The 17,736-nt window shown below is 33.1% G+C and overlaps 1 protein-coding gene across 6 annotated transcripts; it reads right to left on the bottom strand.

The window, feature by feature from the left end:
• Positions 1-695: 695 nt before the first annotated feature.
• Positions 696-17,441, bottom strand: tmem269 (transmembrane protein 269). Of its 6 annotated transcripts, none has more exons than XM_056449120.1 (9): positions 17,071-17,441; positions 16,436-16,590; positions 14,704-14,761; positions 9,102-9,249; positions 8,821-8,918; positions 5,191-5,334; positions 3,553-3,753; positions 1,558-1,663; positions 696-1,479 (listed from the first exon to the last, which is right to left on the bottom strand). In XM_056449120.1, exons 3-9 carry the CDS (start codon positions 14,726-14,728, stop codon positions 1,368-1,370), a joined length of 834 nt encoding a protein of 277 aa, XP_056305095.1. In that variant the 5' UTR covers positions 14,729-14,761; positions 16,436-16,590; positions 17,071-17,441; the 3' UTR covers positions 696-1,367. The 6 variants fall into 6 exon arrangements, with proteins under 6 accessions (XP_056305095.1, XP_056305096.1, XP_056305097.1 ...); XM_056449121.1 differs by having other exon boundaries at positions 16,436-16,554; XM_056449122.1 differs by having other exon boundaries at positions 16,436-16,495.
• Between the last annotated feature and the right edge of the window lie 295 nt (positions 17,442-17,736).

Here is a 17,736-nt window from a genome sequence, read left to right as displayed (position 1 = left end):
TACTCACCCTCAAGTGGTTTTATACCATTATAGATATGTTAAACGAGCTGAAAACCTCTAACTATTGAATTTAATGGTAAGAAAAACAAATATTATGGAACGCAGTGGTTACAGGTTTCCAGCATTTTTCAAAATATCTTCAATTGTGTTCAACAGAAGAAAGAAAGTCAAAAATGTTTTAAACAAGTAAAGGGTGAGAGAATGATGACAGAATAATTTTTTGGGGTGAACTATCCCTTTAAGGGAGCTAATATCATTAACCTTGAAATCATTTTTACCATTTTTTAAAAACTGCTTTTATTTCAACCGAAGTAAAAGAATTAAGAGTAGATGAAAAAAAGTAAATACTGTGAAAATCCCTCACATTCACTTAATTATTCCAAAGCTTTACATATACAAGTAAAAAGGCCTGAATATTTATTTTATTATGTCTGTTCACTATATCCCCTACATCTGTAAAACATGCTTTTTATTTGTACATGTGTTACTGCCAGTCCTTTTTAAATAAAAATGTCTGCAAAACTAACACCTGTAAATGTGTTTAGTCACAAATTTTAAACAACTCAATTTTAAAATAACCTATAATATGTACAGCAGCAAAATACTGCAATATTTTGATCAAAATTTAACAAAACTGTCAAATTTACACAAAACAAAATCCAGTAGCGGTTCAACTACAAAAACCACAACACCAGTTTCTTTTCAACACCCCTAAATTTTAATAAAAAGTAACCACAAGTTGATGCAACAGAACACAAAGTAATGCCTTAATACTGATGTTGCAGTATTACAGTACTCAGCAAACCCAATGCAAGATCACTCGCTAAACAGAAGTCAGGACCCCTTAAAACAGAGGCTTTTAAATGATACAGATAAACTTATCAAAATAAAACCAACTGCCATAGTCTTCATGTTGTCACGAGGCATTTGTTTGAAGACCCATCTAATATTATATGGAACATAAACTTACACATGAATAGGCAATAGACAAACTACAGTATATGATGATGATGATGATGATGATAACCACTACCTTGATCACATTGTAGTGTTTTTACATTAATTTACACAGATCACATGCATACAAAATTCCCTAACAGTATTCATTGTTTTATAATTAATTCTAAGTATCCTTACAGTATGGATTTTAAGAGGCAATGTAATCAGAAATCGTGAGGATTGAGTTGTGAAACCTTTTTCCAATCAGTCTCTGAAACAACCAAAAAGCATAAGAGTATCCACAGCAAATCTGACGATCTCTACACACAGTTTCTTGCCTCACATTTGATTCAGGCAGACTGAGTTGTGCGACAAACAACACGCAAACTGTTATTATTTCTGTCAAAGTGACATTCAAACGCATGACGTTATACTGTATGTGTGAGGCAGAAAGCATTTCTCATTCTTAGCAATAAAACATCAGCAGCAATCAAGACGTCCGAAGCCTCCCAGAGCACGTCTATTTCGTGAAGTTCATCACTTCAAAACAAAAATGATTTTTAAAAAGTTGTTTTCAAGAAGCAAAAAGGGATTGTGTGAGGACAGAGCCTCTCTTACACTTTGCAGCTCCACAGGGTTGTTGGAAACAGTATGTAGGAAACTGACCATAACAAGTAGTAAACACAAGCTGGAGGAAAGGAGGAGCAGAACACCATCGCAACTCCTGAAGAGAGAGAAAAGAAGAGAATAAGAAAAAAAAATAAGAAGAAGTTAATATTTGCAGCAGGAGATCTGGGAAAATGCTAACTTGAGTCTGATGAAAATGCACGTCCCTGGCTGGCTTTATTTATAGGTCAGGCATTAACCAATAAAATGGCTTCATCTCTGCTTCAACCACTCCCCCACCCTGTGGTTCCCATTAGGTGCATTAAGTGAGTGGAAAAGTGAGTTTTGAAATATGGCAAAAGTCCCTTTAAGGCAAGTCATTTCACTCGGGCAGTGGCCATCTTTGAAAGTTTGTGCGCATATGCAAGTGGTTTCTGTCATGTGGTTTGGATTTGAATGGAAATTAAAATAAATTATTTAAATATTCACCATTACACTTTACCCCCTTCAAAATTATACACATTACATATCTTTTATTCTATAGTCTTTGATATCGCAAAAGCAGTAGCATTGTATGTCCACACATGTAACGGAATGACAATAAAGCTCAACTTGCGATGGGACATGAACTTTTATGACCAGATATAAGGGGTTGTGAGTACCATCTTGTGGTTGTACGGCGAAATTGAAATAAAGTGCTAGTATAAACATGCGATACACAAGTGTTTCTGTCATTTTGCTTATGTGAATGACATTTGACAAATTCAGGTCAATAGCTTTTCAGCTATTCACTTCAGTTCTAACTATTCTAGCTGCAATTCTGAATAAAAAAATGGGTTTATTGATTGTCTGTGTGTGTAAATTGAGATTCAGTTATTCACATCAGAGCTGTGAGTGTAAATTTCAACTTACAAATATTAATATGGCAAGTTTTCATAGTCAGATTTTCAAGCTCTCAAATTTAGCTACTGATTTACCTTCATATTTGTTTGCCATTGATGACTTACTGTGATCATTGCTTTTAGCATGTGAAGAAACTTTAACCAGCACATCAAAAAATGTTTTTGAAGACAATCACCTATTGCACCTTTAAAACATATTTCAATTATCACTATAAACATTAAGTTGACAAAACTTAATTCCTTATTTCCATTTTTGGTTTATTTTCTAAACTTTCTGGACATTTTGAGACCGTTTTTGTCTATGGAGGATGGAGAGAGTTGTTGGATTCATCTAAAATATCTTAATTTGTGATCCAAAGATGAAGGAAGGTCTCAGGGGATTGAAAATGAGAGTGAGTAATTAATAACTGAATTTTATTTTTGAGTGAACTAACCCTTTAAAGATACAATTTCTCTGTGAGAAGAGCTGATACTGTAATGTATTGTATTTAAGAAAATGGTAGTTTTTTTTTTTTTTTACCTTGGATGGTTGTAAATCTACAGTAGGAGATCTCCAAAAAATGAACCTTTAAGATAGCATAATAGGGCATTTTAAATCTTTAGCAAATGTCAAATTGAAAATGTAGTTTTCGTACTGATCACTATTTTATTTTCAATTAATTTATTGATTGATTCATTTTTCTTCTATTCATAAGGGGTCACCACAGTGGAATGAACTGCCAACTTATCCAGCATATGTTTTATTTAGTGGATGCCCTTCCAGCTGCAACCCAGTATTAGGAAAACATCTATACACACTCATTCACTACGGACAATTTAGTTTGTTCAATTCACCTGTACCGGATGTCTTTGGATTGTGGGGGAAACCAGAGCACCCAAACACCCATGCAAACACAGGGAGAATATGCAAACTCCACACAGAAATACCAACTGACCCTTTCAGGACTTGAACCAGCAACCTTCTTGCTGTGAGGCAACAGTGCTAACCACTGAGCCATCGTGTTGCCAAATTCATTCATTCATTCATTCATTCATTCATTCATTCAAAAAAACTACTTTATGGCAGCTTATCTCCTGCTTGAGACTTTAAATTAACACTCTTTACCTCCGATGTAGACCACCTTCTTCCAGGCCTGAGACTCCAGCACTCTGTCATGCGGGTAGAAGTTCTGACTGATCATGAAGAGAATCATGGCCACGGCTAAGATTCTCAATACGGCCATATTTCCACCAGTCAGCAGAGAACCACACACGAGGATGGCAGAGGAGTAGATGCACGGCAGGCCACGGTAAACGAATGGGATTCCTACAAAAAAAATTAATACATTTATAATGATATTGAAATTATAAATACTCAAATTGATATTGATATTGATACTGTATACATATTTAAATATACACACACACACACACACACACACACACACTCTACACATACAGTACAGCACAAGTCTAATATCCTCACCAAGGATGCATTTATTGGATCTTAAAGTATATTTTCATTTTAATTCAAAATTACTTCAAAAATACATTTATAAATGTAGCTGTGTTTATTTCCACAGGATATTCCAGAAATCATTCCTATAGTATAGGAATTATAGTATTATTGCACACATTAATATTTTAAGAATCGTATAAAATTCAAACACAGCATTTATTCCAATAGAAATCTTTTTTTAGCATAATATATACTCTATTGTCACTTTTTGATCCAATAAGTGCATCATCACTGGATAAAAGTATTACCATATGTTATGGAAAATAGCATGCATTGCATTGCAATTGCACTGAGGGGAAAACATAGACAAATCACACCAATGTGCAAGTCATATTTTACAGTTTTACTCAAAACAAATATAATTTAGTGTACTTTTTTATTTGCAAAATGTGTATTTAAGATCCCCTCACGTAATTTTTTTTAATGCAACAATTTTCAGAACAGAAATGGGATTTAAAAAAATCTAAATCTGCAAGTATGACATATTGGATTACTTTTAAACATTTTTTTATAAACACAAAGTCTAAATTAATAAATGTATCAAGGTGAAAGAATTATGCAATACTCAAATGTATTTCTCATAAGGTTCAAAACCAAATGCATATAGCACTTTTGCACAGTTTGCTTGCTTGACATTAATTACATTATATATTATATTTTACTTTGAAATATACTGTTAGTCACAGCACAAAAAAGCGACATATTCCTAATTTTAATAAGATTTACCTCAAAATTCCTATTGTGAGATTTACTTGAGTTTGGCAGCTAAAATGGCAGAGTTTCAGCCCAAAACTGCTGTCTTGTTTTTTTTTTTTTTTGTTTTTTTTTTTATTAACTCGTTTTTTTATTGTTTGCTCATGATATCAGATAACATTAACAGTGTCACATCACATACTAATGTTACAGAATGTATAGAAATTAAAGGATGGTGTAAAAATGAATGGAAAAATTATCAATCAAAATATTAAGCATTGTTTTGAAGCAGTTTTCCAATAACAATTAAATAGGATTAAAATGAAATTACAAGCAGTTTAGTATAGAAATCAAGAAAGCTATTTTAAGTATTCAAAGAAGGGAAACCATATTAAGCAAAATTTTTCAGATTTTTGATGTTTGTCATAGGTTAGATTTTCCAGTGGCAACCACGTAGGAATCTGCGAAATCCACATTTTAAAAGATGGAGCTTGTGGTGCCAACCAAATTAATCTGCATGTGTTTTAAACAAGTTTGCCAGAAGTTCCTCACCGCTGGAGAAGAAGCAGAGACGTGCAAAGACAGACAGCATGTAGATCATGCACAGGATGTTATCCAGCAGACTGGGTGTCCTCAGGAGGAGTGAAGTTGCTATTCCAAATGTTGTGAAATCAGCAAAATCATCCAACTTAGCACCTGCAATAAAAAAGAAAATTAATTCATTGACAACAGACAGCAAAAACAAAACAGCAAGACACTAAGTCAGTGCCAAGGATGCCACTTAAAAACACTGTCAGATGTGATGTGAAATCATGCTGACATCCTAAAATCTTAATAAATCCACAGTTTGTGGAGCCAGGCATTTTGTTTGAAAGCCTGATGGGAAATCACTAAGTGGCATGACAGCTCAGCATCCATTGGCTTAAAGTTACTTTGAAAGAACTGATTTCCGGAAATTAGTCAGACTTCCCATTGCTAGCGCTGACAGTTACTGTGATGCTTTTGTGATGCTAATTGACTGGTTTTTACCAGTAGAGCAAGACCTACTTAAAGGGGTAGTTCCAGCGATGCGAATTATACATTGACAATCAGGGGGGTCAACTTTTCGGTAATGTTACTGTAGTTTGTGTAATACAAGTTTCAGTCATTTTTGTATTTATTTAAATTACATCTAATTTATTAATAAAACGTATTAAAGTGTTGAGTGTTTTGAAGGAATATTTAATGTCTGACCTACAGTATCCTCTGATTAGTTATTACTCCCTGTGGAGGTCTTGTGAACACTTACGATGTCTATCGGTAGATCTGCCGGTTTCAGACTGTTGAATGATTTGTTTTTCTTGCCTAGACCGATTTGTGCGATTATGGATTCACAGTGATATTAATCATTATAGGGGTGGTCAAATGTATATTTATATTATCCGTTATTTGAATCATTACCATTATTATTTAAAATACAGATCAGATTGAACTATTTCTTACTATTAACTATTTCTTACTATTATTCTTACTATTATATATATATATATATATATATATATATATATATATATATATATATATATATATATATATATATTTATCAGCATACTTCCCTACATTATAGACAAATTAGGTAATGTTGAATTTGTTTTTTAACATTTTAAATACAGTATTTCTAGCAAAAAAAAAATCTGAAGTCTTAAAAATATCTTTTTATCACACGCATGATTCAGAAAACCCAGCTACAAAATGGTTTAATTAAATGGTTGTATTTAGTCAGGAAAATTATGTATGATCATATCCGTCTGTGAAAACCAAAATATAAATGTGAATAAAACTGTGAAGTTTAGTGTATGTAAGTGTTGCTGAAGAGGAGGAGAAAAAGCGGTCTTAAAAAATACAAATTGTTAAAGAAACACTTAAAGGTGTACTATGGAAAACTATGTTTTCATTAAAATCAAACTGGGGGAAAACGCCCTATGAAAAGCCTAAAATCTCAAAATTGACAGGCTTATAAAAAACCCTGCAGTGTTTTGCCTTGAGGTTGCTAACACCATCTGAAAAGAGAAACACAGAGGTAAACCTTCATGCCAGTCATCATCTATAAACAGCATTCGGAAGCTGTTTTAGCACTAGTGTGGTGTGATGGTGGGGGCATGTTTTCATCAGGTTGAAACATTTGGCTTTGCGTCCAAACAAGTGGGTTGGAATTCCAACCTTGTAGTCAACAATTTAAAGCACGCCAGATATGCTGGTGGTCCAAAGCATCGGGATCAAGCAGACAATAAGAGCATGATCCTGCTGCGTTAGGCCACTTCATCACAAACAAACCGTTCAATTGACAAAAAACAGAGAGGGAACTGGAGGCAAAACATCAGCCATCAGTGAGGTCATGCAAAACAACAGCAGCTCAAGAGTGGCAGTGAGCTGGCATTGTGAGGGCACGACACAGATATTTCAGGCAGCTGGGTGGACGTGACCACCTGCACACTATCCACTGCTTTACAACTACAGAGTTGGCAAGGTTGTGTGCTTTAGATGAGAAAACATGCTTTGCTGTTGTTGTTTTTACAGAAACTCAAAAAACATAATAATAATGCACAATTCATGTCGCTCTGAATTTAATAGTAATTAAAACTAGATGTGGGTGTCACGGTGGCGCAGTGGGTAGCACGATCGCCTCACAGCAAGAAGGTCGCTGGTTCGAGCCTCGGCTGGGTCAGTTGGCATTTCTGTGTGGAGTTTGTATGTTCTCCCCGTGTTCGCGTGGTTTTGCTCCAGTTGCTCCGGTTTACCCCACAGGCCCAAGGACATGTGCTATAGGTGAATTGTGTAAGCTAAATAGGCCGTAGTGTAAATGAGTGTGTATGGATGTTTCCCAGTGATGGGTTGCAGCCGGAAGGGCATGCACTGCGTAAAACATATGCTGGATAAGTTAGGGGTTCATTCCGCTGTGGCGACCCCATTCCGCTGGTGGTCCAAAGCACCAGGATAAAAATAAGTTTCAATGGATTAACAAGACTTTAATAAATAATAATAAACAAATAACAGTCCAAAAACTAGTACACCCAAATGTATATGTTGTAGAAAATATTAAATACAAATTTAAAAAAAGAGGAAAAATCAAGAGAAGCAAAAAAAAATGTAAGAAATTTGTTGAAATTTTGTAGGTTGAATTTTTTTTTTTTGCAATATTTTTCTTTAATTTAATTGTATTATCTTTTAATTTCTAAATATGTTTGGTGAATAAAATATTATTTTATTAAATATATCTGTTAAATAAATTCTGCACCAAAATACATTTTCTATATTTACTGAGAAATGGATAAAAAATATTCATTTCAAAATGTACTTAATTATGCTGAGCACTGTATATTTAAAATACTGCATCATATATAATAGTATATTTAGTTTTTTAAATGTTTCTCATAATTTGCCAACTGCAGTTTCTTTTACCATTTAAGTTAGTAAACTGATCACACTTATTCCCTTAATATTATATATCTGTCTGTAATGTTGTTTGAGCATGAAAAAAAAAGTAAAAATTGTAGAGTTGTTCTCTGTATCAGTAAGCACCATTTCTGAACTCCCTTAAATAGTTTTTTTTTTGGAACTACACAACACAGTGCAAATAATTTTCACACAAAGGGGGTGAGGCCTGGTGGAGTTATGTTAGTAGTGTGTTGTTGCTGCCATTTCATGGATCTAACATACTGACGCACATCCAGTTTCTTCCCCAGCGGTGAATAATAAGACAAAGTGTGTGTAATATGTGTTTTGACAAGCATATTGTAATGTGTTCCTAACAACTGATGTAAAAGATAACTTTCTGTACAACTTTTTGACCTCAGAAATTCATATATTGGAAGCAAACTGACAGGCCAAGTGACAAGCTGTTAAGGCACCACCCTTTCCTGGAAAGTGGGTGGAGGGCATCTACTGATTTGCATTTAAAGAGACCAAGAAAAAAAAACTTATAGTTTTGCTTTCAACTAAAAAAGGGCATTTACAGTATAGTATAATAAATAACCCTTGGGGTATTTTGAGCTAAAACACATTGTGGCATCACCTGATACTTACATCACATCTTGTAAACAAGGCATGATAGAACCTCTATAAAAGCTTCTAAAAACATGTAAAGCAGCAAGACTCTGCTCTGGCTCCACACACTTGTACTGAAGGACCCTCAACACTACTCACCCAGTGCAGAACATGCATTCAGGTGCCTGGCAACCGCTCCATCTGCCAAATCCAGCAGGTACCCAATCAGAACCAGCCAGCACGCAGCATAATGATGGCTGAGAATTAAAGCAGTTCAGCAATTAAGTACAACAAAAAAATGAAACAAAGATTACTGTAAACTTGAATGGCCTTATAACTTTTTTCTTTTAACTGTTTTCATAAAGTTTTATGGTCACCTCTAATTGTTTGTTGTCACATTTAAAACTGCAAAAATACAAATAAAAAGCATGAATGCGTACCCGTTGAGACTGCAGAGGATCGAGGCCATGCCCATGAGCAGGTTGGCAACAGAAAGAGCATTGGCAGCATTTTTACGGGCAAACTCCTTTAGATGCGCCCAGTTCGCTTGTTCGTTTAGGAGCAGTTTTTTCGCGTCCTGAAGAAAGGCTACCAAAAAGAAACATGAGCAATTACGCAACAGCTCAAATTGTGTCTGTGCATGGTTTGGAGAGTAATAGGTAATGTAAAAATATATTAAAGCAACATGAAGTCAACAAGTTAAACTTTAAATATGTTAATGAACTCAAATATGAAGTAAATTATTCTCTCTGAATTATATAAAACATTAAATAACCTCAAAAATCTTCATATTGTAATCAATGATTCTGTGGCATGCATGACTATCCAATGACTTTGCAAAACATTCAATCATTAGTAAAAAATAAAACATGCATTGTGATATTTATAACTATCTCCATAATAAATCATTTAATCAAAGTTAACTAACCTATAAAGACATGTAATCAACATAAAACATGTTAAAATTAAACCATCACTGTATAAATAAAAAAAAATCAATAATACACCAATGTAAAAATGTATATTTATCATTTTAACTAGACAGCAATTTCAACCAGACTGTAATATTCCAAAGGTAATTAAATAAAATGTAAATAAGACATGCTGAGGGGAAAAAACATACACTTACCAACAGAGTGAAACTCTTTCTCACTTATTTGAAAAGTTAAAAACAAATGACTGCTCATCCTGCTAAAACCACAAGGCATTACCACATCAAATCACATGCTTTCCACAGATAACAGATAGACGTTTTAGGAGAAAACATTACTGGAGTTATGATTCATCTACGGTCCATGATATGATCATTATATTGACCTACAACCACTAGCCCTCTAAAGATGTAAATAAACAATATATTCAATTTGCTGTTCAAATTAACTGCAAACAATCTGTGCTTTCAAACTGTTTTAATTGTCTCAGATTTTTCCTTTGGCATTCCAAATCTGTTTTCATTTAGCAACCAGTGTGAACAAGGCCTAAAAGACACCCTGAAAAAATTTTGAAAGCAGCCGCTTGGTTTGTATCAAACCTTTCACTGTGCTTGTTCACACCCACAACAACTGGAATCCTGTGGTGCACAGCAGATTTACAGTAAAATCCTAAAGGGGCTTCATGTAGAATTAAAGAACCCATGTTATTAGCCACACCGGTGGTTGTTCAGTGAACTGCTACCAGCAAATTGCTAATAGTATCATGTACATTTAACATAAGAGACTGAACATGAGTCAATGACCCATTAATCACTTTATTCTGCATTGCGCAAATACTGTAAGCTGTTACTTCCTATTTATTTGCCTATGAGTAAATGACTAGAAATAACAAATAGCAGTAAACGGTCCACAACTAGTGTGTTTACAACAGTACATTTACTACAATATGTTGAATTTAAAACATTATTATAACAAAGTACTAGTTTTCCATATCAAGCAGCAAAATAAGCTGTTTTTATGGCTATAAATCAATGGAACCGAATGAGACCGGAGGTTTGGATCCATTTAAGTTACATGACAAATAAGATGGATATTAAAGGTGAAGTTCTTTTCATTAGAAGTGAAAAGAAGCTGGAAATGCCTTTGTACCAATATACTAACACCAAACTTCCAGCTACCGTTCAGACTTCTGATTGCAACTTTAAGGAAAATATGTAAAAATTTGCTTAGCACTTTCATATTAATTACAAAATAAACAATATAAATAAGTGAGAAAACAGCCATTAAGAAAGCATCTGATGATAGCAAAGTGCTAATGTTGATACAAACACTGTAAATCAGGGCATCATGTTGTCTCACCTGCTGCAGTGCCCTCATATGGTCTTCTAGGGCACTAGCTCCTGATTTGGTTTTTGTTTCATTTCCTGTATCCCTGTTCACGTTCCATTTAGTTCTGTTTTTATAAGCCCTGTTATGTTGTATTAGTTGGTCTTTGGATTTTTCTACTGTTCTGTTTCACGCTGTCCTGCTTTATTTTGTGCTTTGGTTAGTTGGTTGGTTCACTTTGCTTAATATCGTCTCTATGTTTTTAGATTCCTGTTTACCTTTTGTTTGATTCACTTTGTGCTTATAGTTTTTGCACTTTCCATTTGACAGTTTTTGTACCGTGCCTGTCTCCTTGTGTTTTTTGGATCTCCGTTGTTTGTTTATTAAATGATATTTTGCTGCTTTTGGATTATTCCCTTGATTTTAGGATAGCCAGTCGTGACACATTATGAGGATTAAAATAATAAAGATTATATATGTAAGGGATAATCAACGCATAGCCGTGCTTTAAAAAATGTAAATGTACAAAGCAACGTGCATTTAAAACCCTTTAAAGCATGGTTGATATTCTTGCTTATTCCATGGTCATTTCCAAAGTTAAAGATAAGTTAGAACTAGCATTGCTCTTTGCAGTACAATATTTTGACTACATTAGATTGCTCCACTTAGAATCAGCCACAGGCAAACATATAGAGCATGTGTGAGAGAAATTGTGTGTTGTGCATTTAATGATATGGGCATATCAAATAGCTCATAGTTACATATTTTAGCTACCTCTTTGCAAATATTTTTCATATATATGAGTTGTTTGATTCTTACATATAGCCCCTTTAAATTAGAATTCTCTTAAATAATTCAGTGGTCAATTTTTTACGGCATTTAAGCACATGTTGCAATTTTATCCATCTGCCGAGCAAGATATACTATAAATATGATAGCTACATGTGCACATTCAGATTCACAAAGTACCATAAAAGAAAAATATTAACTGCAAGAAAGGCTTGTTAAAATTCTAGTGCTTTTCCTTAAGTGTGACTAACATGCTGAAACACTGCAGTGATTTTCAATGAAGTCGCACAAAGAGGTCTTTGTGTTGAAGGAAATCAGTGGGCATAAAATCTAAACGAACATCTCAAGTGGTTTAAATGTGTCTTATTGCTACAGAAATTCACATTATCATTCGCATCACATTTTATGCAATATGCTAGAGAGCAAAAAGAGCCACCATTTGCAGATATCGCATGAAAAAGAAACAAAAATGTGTATGTATGACAATACAGCTTTCGTTCTTTGGCATATTCTGCTTTTCTAGGTAAGGGAAGCATGCAAAAACACATGCACGTGTGAAGTGTGTAATTTCTGTGCCACTAGCAATTGAACACTCCCCTCGTCTTCCCCCGGTCAGCAAAACAGACAGATCTGCTCCAAAAGCACGCCACGCTGCTCTGTTAGGTGACAGTAAAGACATTAACAATGTTACACACATTTTAGCTTCATTTAAATGCTGTTCTTTAGAACTTTATATTTATTTATTTATTATTTATTTATGCATTCGATTATTTTTTAAATATCATGCTTTCACAAAAAAACTTAAGCAGCACAACTGTTTTCAATGTTGATAATAATAAGAAATGTATTACATTTTAAAATGTATTTAATTAGAAAACAGTGTTTCAAAATAATATTACATTTTGATCAAATAAATGCAGCCCTGGTGAGCTTAAGAGTAAACAACCCCAAGCTTTTAATTCAATTAACTAAAGTAATGAAGTTAATGACGTAAATAGACTTTTTATGAAGTTAAAATGGTGTCTACAGTAGGCATTACAGTACAATATTTCTTTTTTTTTTCAGATACAACAAATAAAAGACTATAACATGATAAATGCAGCTTAAAGTAACACCTTCTTGTTCGACAAGAGAAATGCCATGACCCTTCAAAAATATTGTCACTGCATTGGATCCACTTTCAAACTATCATGATATAAATTTGTAAGGGACCCAGTGTTCATTTTGACAGCAAATTTTTATTAAGTTTTAGTCGTAGTCTTTTGACTAAAATTCCATTTTAATTTTAGTCATATTATAGTCTTCTGAATCATTTTAGTTTTAGTCTGGTTTTAGTCGACTAAATTTCAAAACATTTTAGTCGACTAAATGTACTATAGATTTAGTTGACTAAAATATATTTGGTTTAATTTAAGTATAATTTAACATTCTACCTTCAAAACATTCTAACATAAAATTAAATAAAACAGTATTATTACAATAGCCTTTCCATTGAAGACCAAAAGTTAGATATGCATTATTTATATCATAAGTAATACTGTATGTAAAAGTATGTGTCAACATTCAATTCACATGTAAGAACAGTAGCCTACTGAAAATGCACGATTGTGCAATTATTTACAAACCCTTTATTTTAACGTGTTAAACTACTAGTCTTTTTTAACCAGTTTCAAGCCATTAAATCTTTGAAAGGGCTTAAAACAGTTTAAAAAAAGTCCACTTTGCAATGTGAGTCTACCAAGCTTTACTCTTGTAGTTGGTGTTACAGTAGTTGGTTCTCAACTATAGCACTGATTAAATACAGTAAGTAATGACATTTGACTAGCAAATGATATGTGTTACATATAAAACATCTCTCAATCAAATTATCATCTCGTTTTTATTATTCAACAAAAATATCAGTATATTTTATTATAGTTGTCATCATCATCACTTAAATTTTATTTAGTTTTCATCTAGTTTTTGTCGGTAGAAACTTGTTAGTCACAAAAATTATGACATCAAGTTTTTGTCAATTAAAATAACACAGAAGGAGCCTAATTTTAACATAGCCTTGGATAAACATAGAAAGTTTTCCCTAAAATTACTCATATAAACAAAGAACTAGAATGTAGTTCAATGTATGAGGTAACGCTTTGTTGTGGGAGTGTTAAAAAGAGGATTCTAGCATTTCTTGTGATAAATAACATAAATACTTGTATTTTGATAATTCCAAAGTGTAATAATCTCCATCTTGGATCACCCACTCAGTAAAATGTCTTTGCATGATGTATGTCTTATACCCTGAGGAAAACTTTAAGGCTGAAACGCATTGGTATTATCCAAAGTAGTGCTGGAATCCTCTTTTTTTCCCCCTTGCAGTTTGGCTATTTTTGTTTCCATGCACCTTGTGGAGTTGCTCCAGTTCTTACCTCATTTGTTGTGGGAGTGTACATATCTTAACAATCAAATCATCGATAAACATCAAAAATCTACATACATTACAAACATTTTTTTGCTAAAGACTTCCTCGTAGCCATTACTTAAGGCCTTCTTGCTAGTCTAGTTTCTCTCCACTGAGTGACCGATGACCAAATTAACCGCATTAACATCTATCTTTTTCTACAATAATGTATTAATTAGTAACTGAACCTCAATGTAACCAGGAAAGTTAAAACAAAGTCTTCAGTAGGAAACTATGAGACAAGTGGCACCAATGACAGATTACCCAGCTCTAGACACTTACTGTAGTTAAAGTGCAACCAATGCTCTACACAACTGCCCTTAGTTAGTGAGGAAATTCTCACTTGTTTTTCACAAACTGTACAGTAGTTTCTACAGTAGATCTTGTGCCAGATCTTGCAAGCTATTATTGACTACTCAGGTTAGTGCCACACATTATTGAAATGATGTAAAAAAAAAAAAAAAAATTCCAACAGACACTTTGTTGGTTGTATAAGGAGCTGAGATAACGTGGTATTGTTTAGAAAAATAGCAGTATGATGAATGTACATACCAGACGTAGGAGTCAGGAGGATCATGATGGTCTACAAAGATCTTCAAGCCAAACAGCACTGCGAATAAACCAAGTATGATAATCAGCGCCACAGATCCATGTGTTACAGCAAAAACAGAATGTGCTTTTAAGTCCTGCCTCACAGGTGGGCCAGCCCACCACACCACACCACTGTACCATCACTGTAATACCATAGTTATTCTATCTTTGGGAAAATGATGTGGCTTACTCTTCTATTAGACAATCTGAAATCTGAGATTTTGAGTATCTTTGCTTCCATGAAGTACTTTTATTAAAAAAAAAATTGCTTGATCAAGTTTAGAAAAGCACTGAAACTAATCTCTTACAGTACATTTAGCTTTATCTTTCAAATGTTTCAGTTAAATCTTCTAATGGCATTATTTATTTTACTAGCCTGATTTACATTGTTTTTATGCCTGACTCTAGACAATATTTTAAAGAGATATACAAAATCCCTTCTGTAAATGTTTTACTGTACTATGTGCACTTTATTAAATCAAAGTACTATTTATAAGTATTTTTTATTATAGTTTTTATTATATAGTATTTTTATTAAACCTAGAGTATCATAATACTTTAAAAATCAGTTTTATCAAAATGGGAAATGCACTGAACCAGATATCTTTATTTTACATAACATAAATATTACATAAACCAAATTTAACAATTGCAATTTAACAACAATAAACATAATAGTTTTAAGAACTCATCTCTAATAACTGATTTCTTTTATCTTTGCCATGATGACAGTAAATAATATTTGACTAGATGTTTTTCAAGACACTTCAATACAGCTTAAAGTGACATTTAAAGGCTTAACTAGGTTAATTAGGTTAACTATGGAGAAAAAAATTGCGTTAAGGGGCTAATAATTTTAACCATAAAATGTTTTTTGTTTTTTTTTTAACTAGAAACATACTGTGAAAATTTCCTTGCTCTGTTAAACATAATTTAGGAAATATTTAAAAAATAAATTCAAATTCAAAGGGGGGCTAATAATTCTGACTTCAACTGTATATTCTTTCTTAAAAGGTTTTTAGAAAATTGAAATGAGATTTAAGAAAAAAAAATATTTAAAAATGAGTTATACTTTACAGTAAGGTAACATTAGTTTACTAGCAACTATAAATGTACAGCTAATTAGCAAAAATATTCATTAAACTTTATTGTTATTTAATTAATTAACTAATATAAAACTTTTTAAAAAAGTAAAAGCATATTTACTTTTAAATAAAATATGCTTTTGAAAACAAAAGTTGTATTTTGTAAAGTTAAATTCAATAATTGTTTACACTAATCTGTAATTATCTCATTTTAATAAATGAAATCCTATTGGATTAATCTACTGTTTTAATCAATAAGTATGATGATAAATGTAGCTTAAAAATATATAGGTTGTATTTTACTTTGATAGCCCACTTTAGACATTCTGTTGACTAAATAACTTTAATACAGTATAGTTAAAAGTCAGTATTAGAGGGTTAATAGACTAATTAATTTGAATTGACAAATATTTATGTGATTAAATAAGTTTGCATGCACAATTATACTCTGAAATTGTAAATAAAACCGATATTAAGCTTTACGGTGTTCCATATAGTCAACACAATGTCAAATCTCCTTATTGTCGTTTAGGTCATTAAAAGACGTTTAAGTGCATTATCAATAACAACAAACTATTATTTAAACATATAAAATAAAGGATACTTACAGTGACACGGTCTAGCCAGTACCAGGGTGTTAAATGACAAGAAACTTCTTCCTTTATTGGCTGAATGAAGGGTGAGATGTATTCAAACAGACGTTGACTCCTGCATCAGGACCACGTGTCTATTGCATAACATCACAAATAACCTACGCAGAAAACTATCGCACTAGATAGGGGGGAGATATAGGCACCTCAAAAAAAAAAAAAAAAAACGTAGGCTATAACTTGTCAGCTCTGTTATAAGGTTAGGGTAAGATTAACTCGTTTCTGCCATTCATTTAAACACAAAAAAATAGGCTAATGTAAAATTAAATTGAATACAAATCTTTTAATTGTATAATGTCCCCTGTTTGGTTATAGTGTAAAATGCGTATTCAACATCAGAGAGCACAGTCATCTTCTATCTCATAGACCGGTATCTTACCTAAAGTACAGTAGTTACCTCACCTTACAGTCAAAAACGATTTTTTATGATAAAGCTATAGATAAAATGAATGAATACTTTTTATTCTGCCCGTAAAATATCATTTATTGTTCTATATCTTTTTTTAAATTAAGCCTATTGAGCTTAAATTAACAAAAACAAATAATTCCATCCTTCCTCAAAGCGTCTTGGTATGTCACGCTGAGAAACTTACCTTCAATGTCAAGCACCGAGCGATGCCAATCAAAACAAACGCAGACAAATAACGGCTGTTGTTGAATTCACAGTCGACGACACAGTATTCTTTGTTTTATTTTATTCGCATTCAGTGATCCCTCATAAACAGTTAAGACTTTCTATTAACGAAGATAATCTTCTGTCCTGCACTTGTTAATGTCAGACAACACATGTATCCTTTTCAGGGTCTCTTTTTAAAGGCATATCAGGATTGACTGGAATATTCCATCGGAAATGACGTCGAAACAGATCTAGTTCTTTCTATGGACCGTGTTCAGCACACACCGATGCTTCTTAAAGTGAAACCTGCGCCTTGACGGCTGCGTCGATTTTAGACGATGCTGGAGACGAGTGCATGTTAAAAGTGAAATGAGAGGGTAATGCTGGATGTGAAAATACCTTAGCATGAATGTCTCACCAGAAACCGGTTTCTGTGAGGTCATTTTCACTTATTGGCCACATGATGTCGCCATGATGACACATAAAAAATAAATAATAATGGTAATTACAAGAGCTACAAACTACTTATTTAAAATGAGCTGAAACAACACAGTTCTGGAGAGTTTATGGGAATTTTTTTATGTTCAATCCACTTAAATTTGTTACACTAACTTAATAGAGTTGAATTCATGAATTGTGGGGA

The sequence above is a fragment of the Danio aesculapii genome, chromosome 23 (assembly GCF_903798145.1).
Source record: "Danio aesculapii chromosome 23, fDanAes4.1, whole genome shotgun sequence".
In the NCBI taxonomy this organism is placed as follows: Eukaryota; Metazoa; Chordata; class Actinopteri; order Cypriniformes; family Danionidae; genus Danio; species Danio aesculapii.
This window is presented reverse-complemented; position numbering and strand designations above follow the sequence as displayed.

What these genes read in the sequence shown, in the direction of transcription:
- tmem269 (XM_056449119.1), bottom strand. Translation starts at nt 14,728, where the DNA reads ATGATCCTCCTGACTCCTACGTCTG. An exon ending in ATCCTCTGCAGTCTCAACGG is followed by an intron (nt 8,919 to 9,101) that starts GTACGCATTCAT and finishes TTTAATTCTCAG; the next exon opens with CCATCATTATGCTGCGTGCT. An exon ending in GAATGCATGTTCTGCACTGG is followed by an intron (nt 5,335 to 8,820) that starts GTGAGTAGTGTT and finishes TTTTTATTGCAG; the next exon opens with GTGCTAAGTTGGATGATTTT.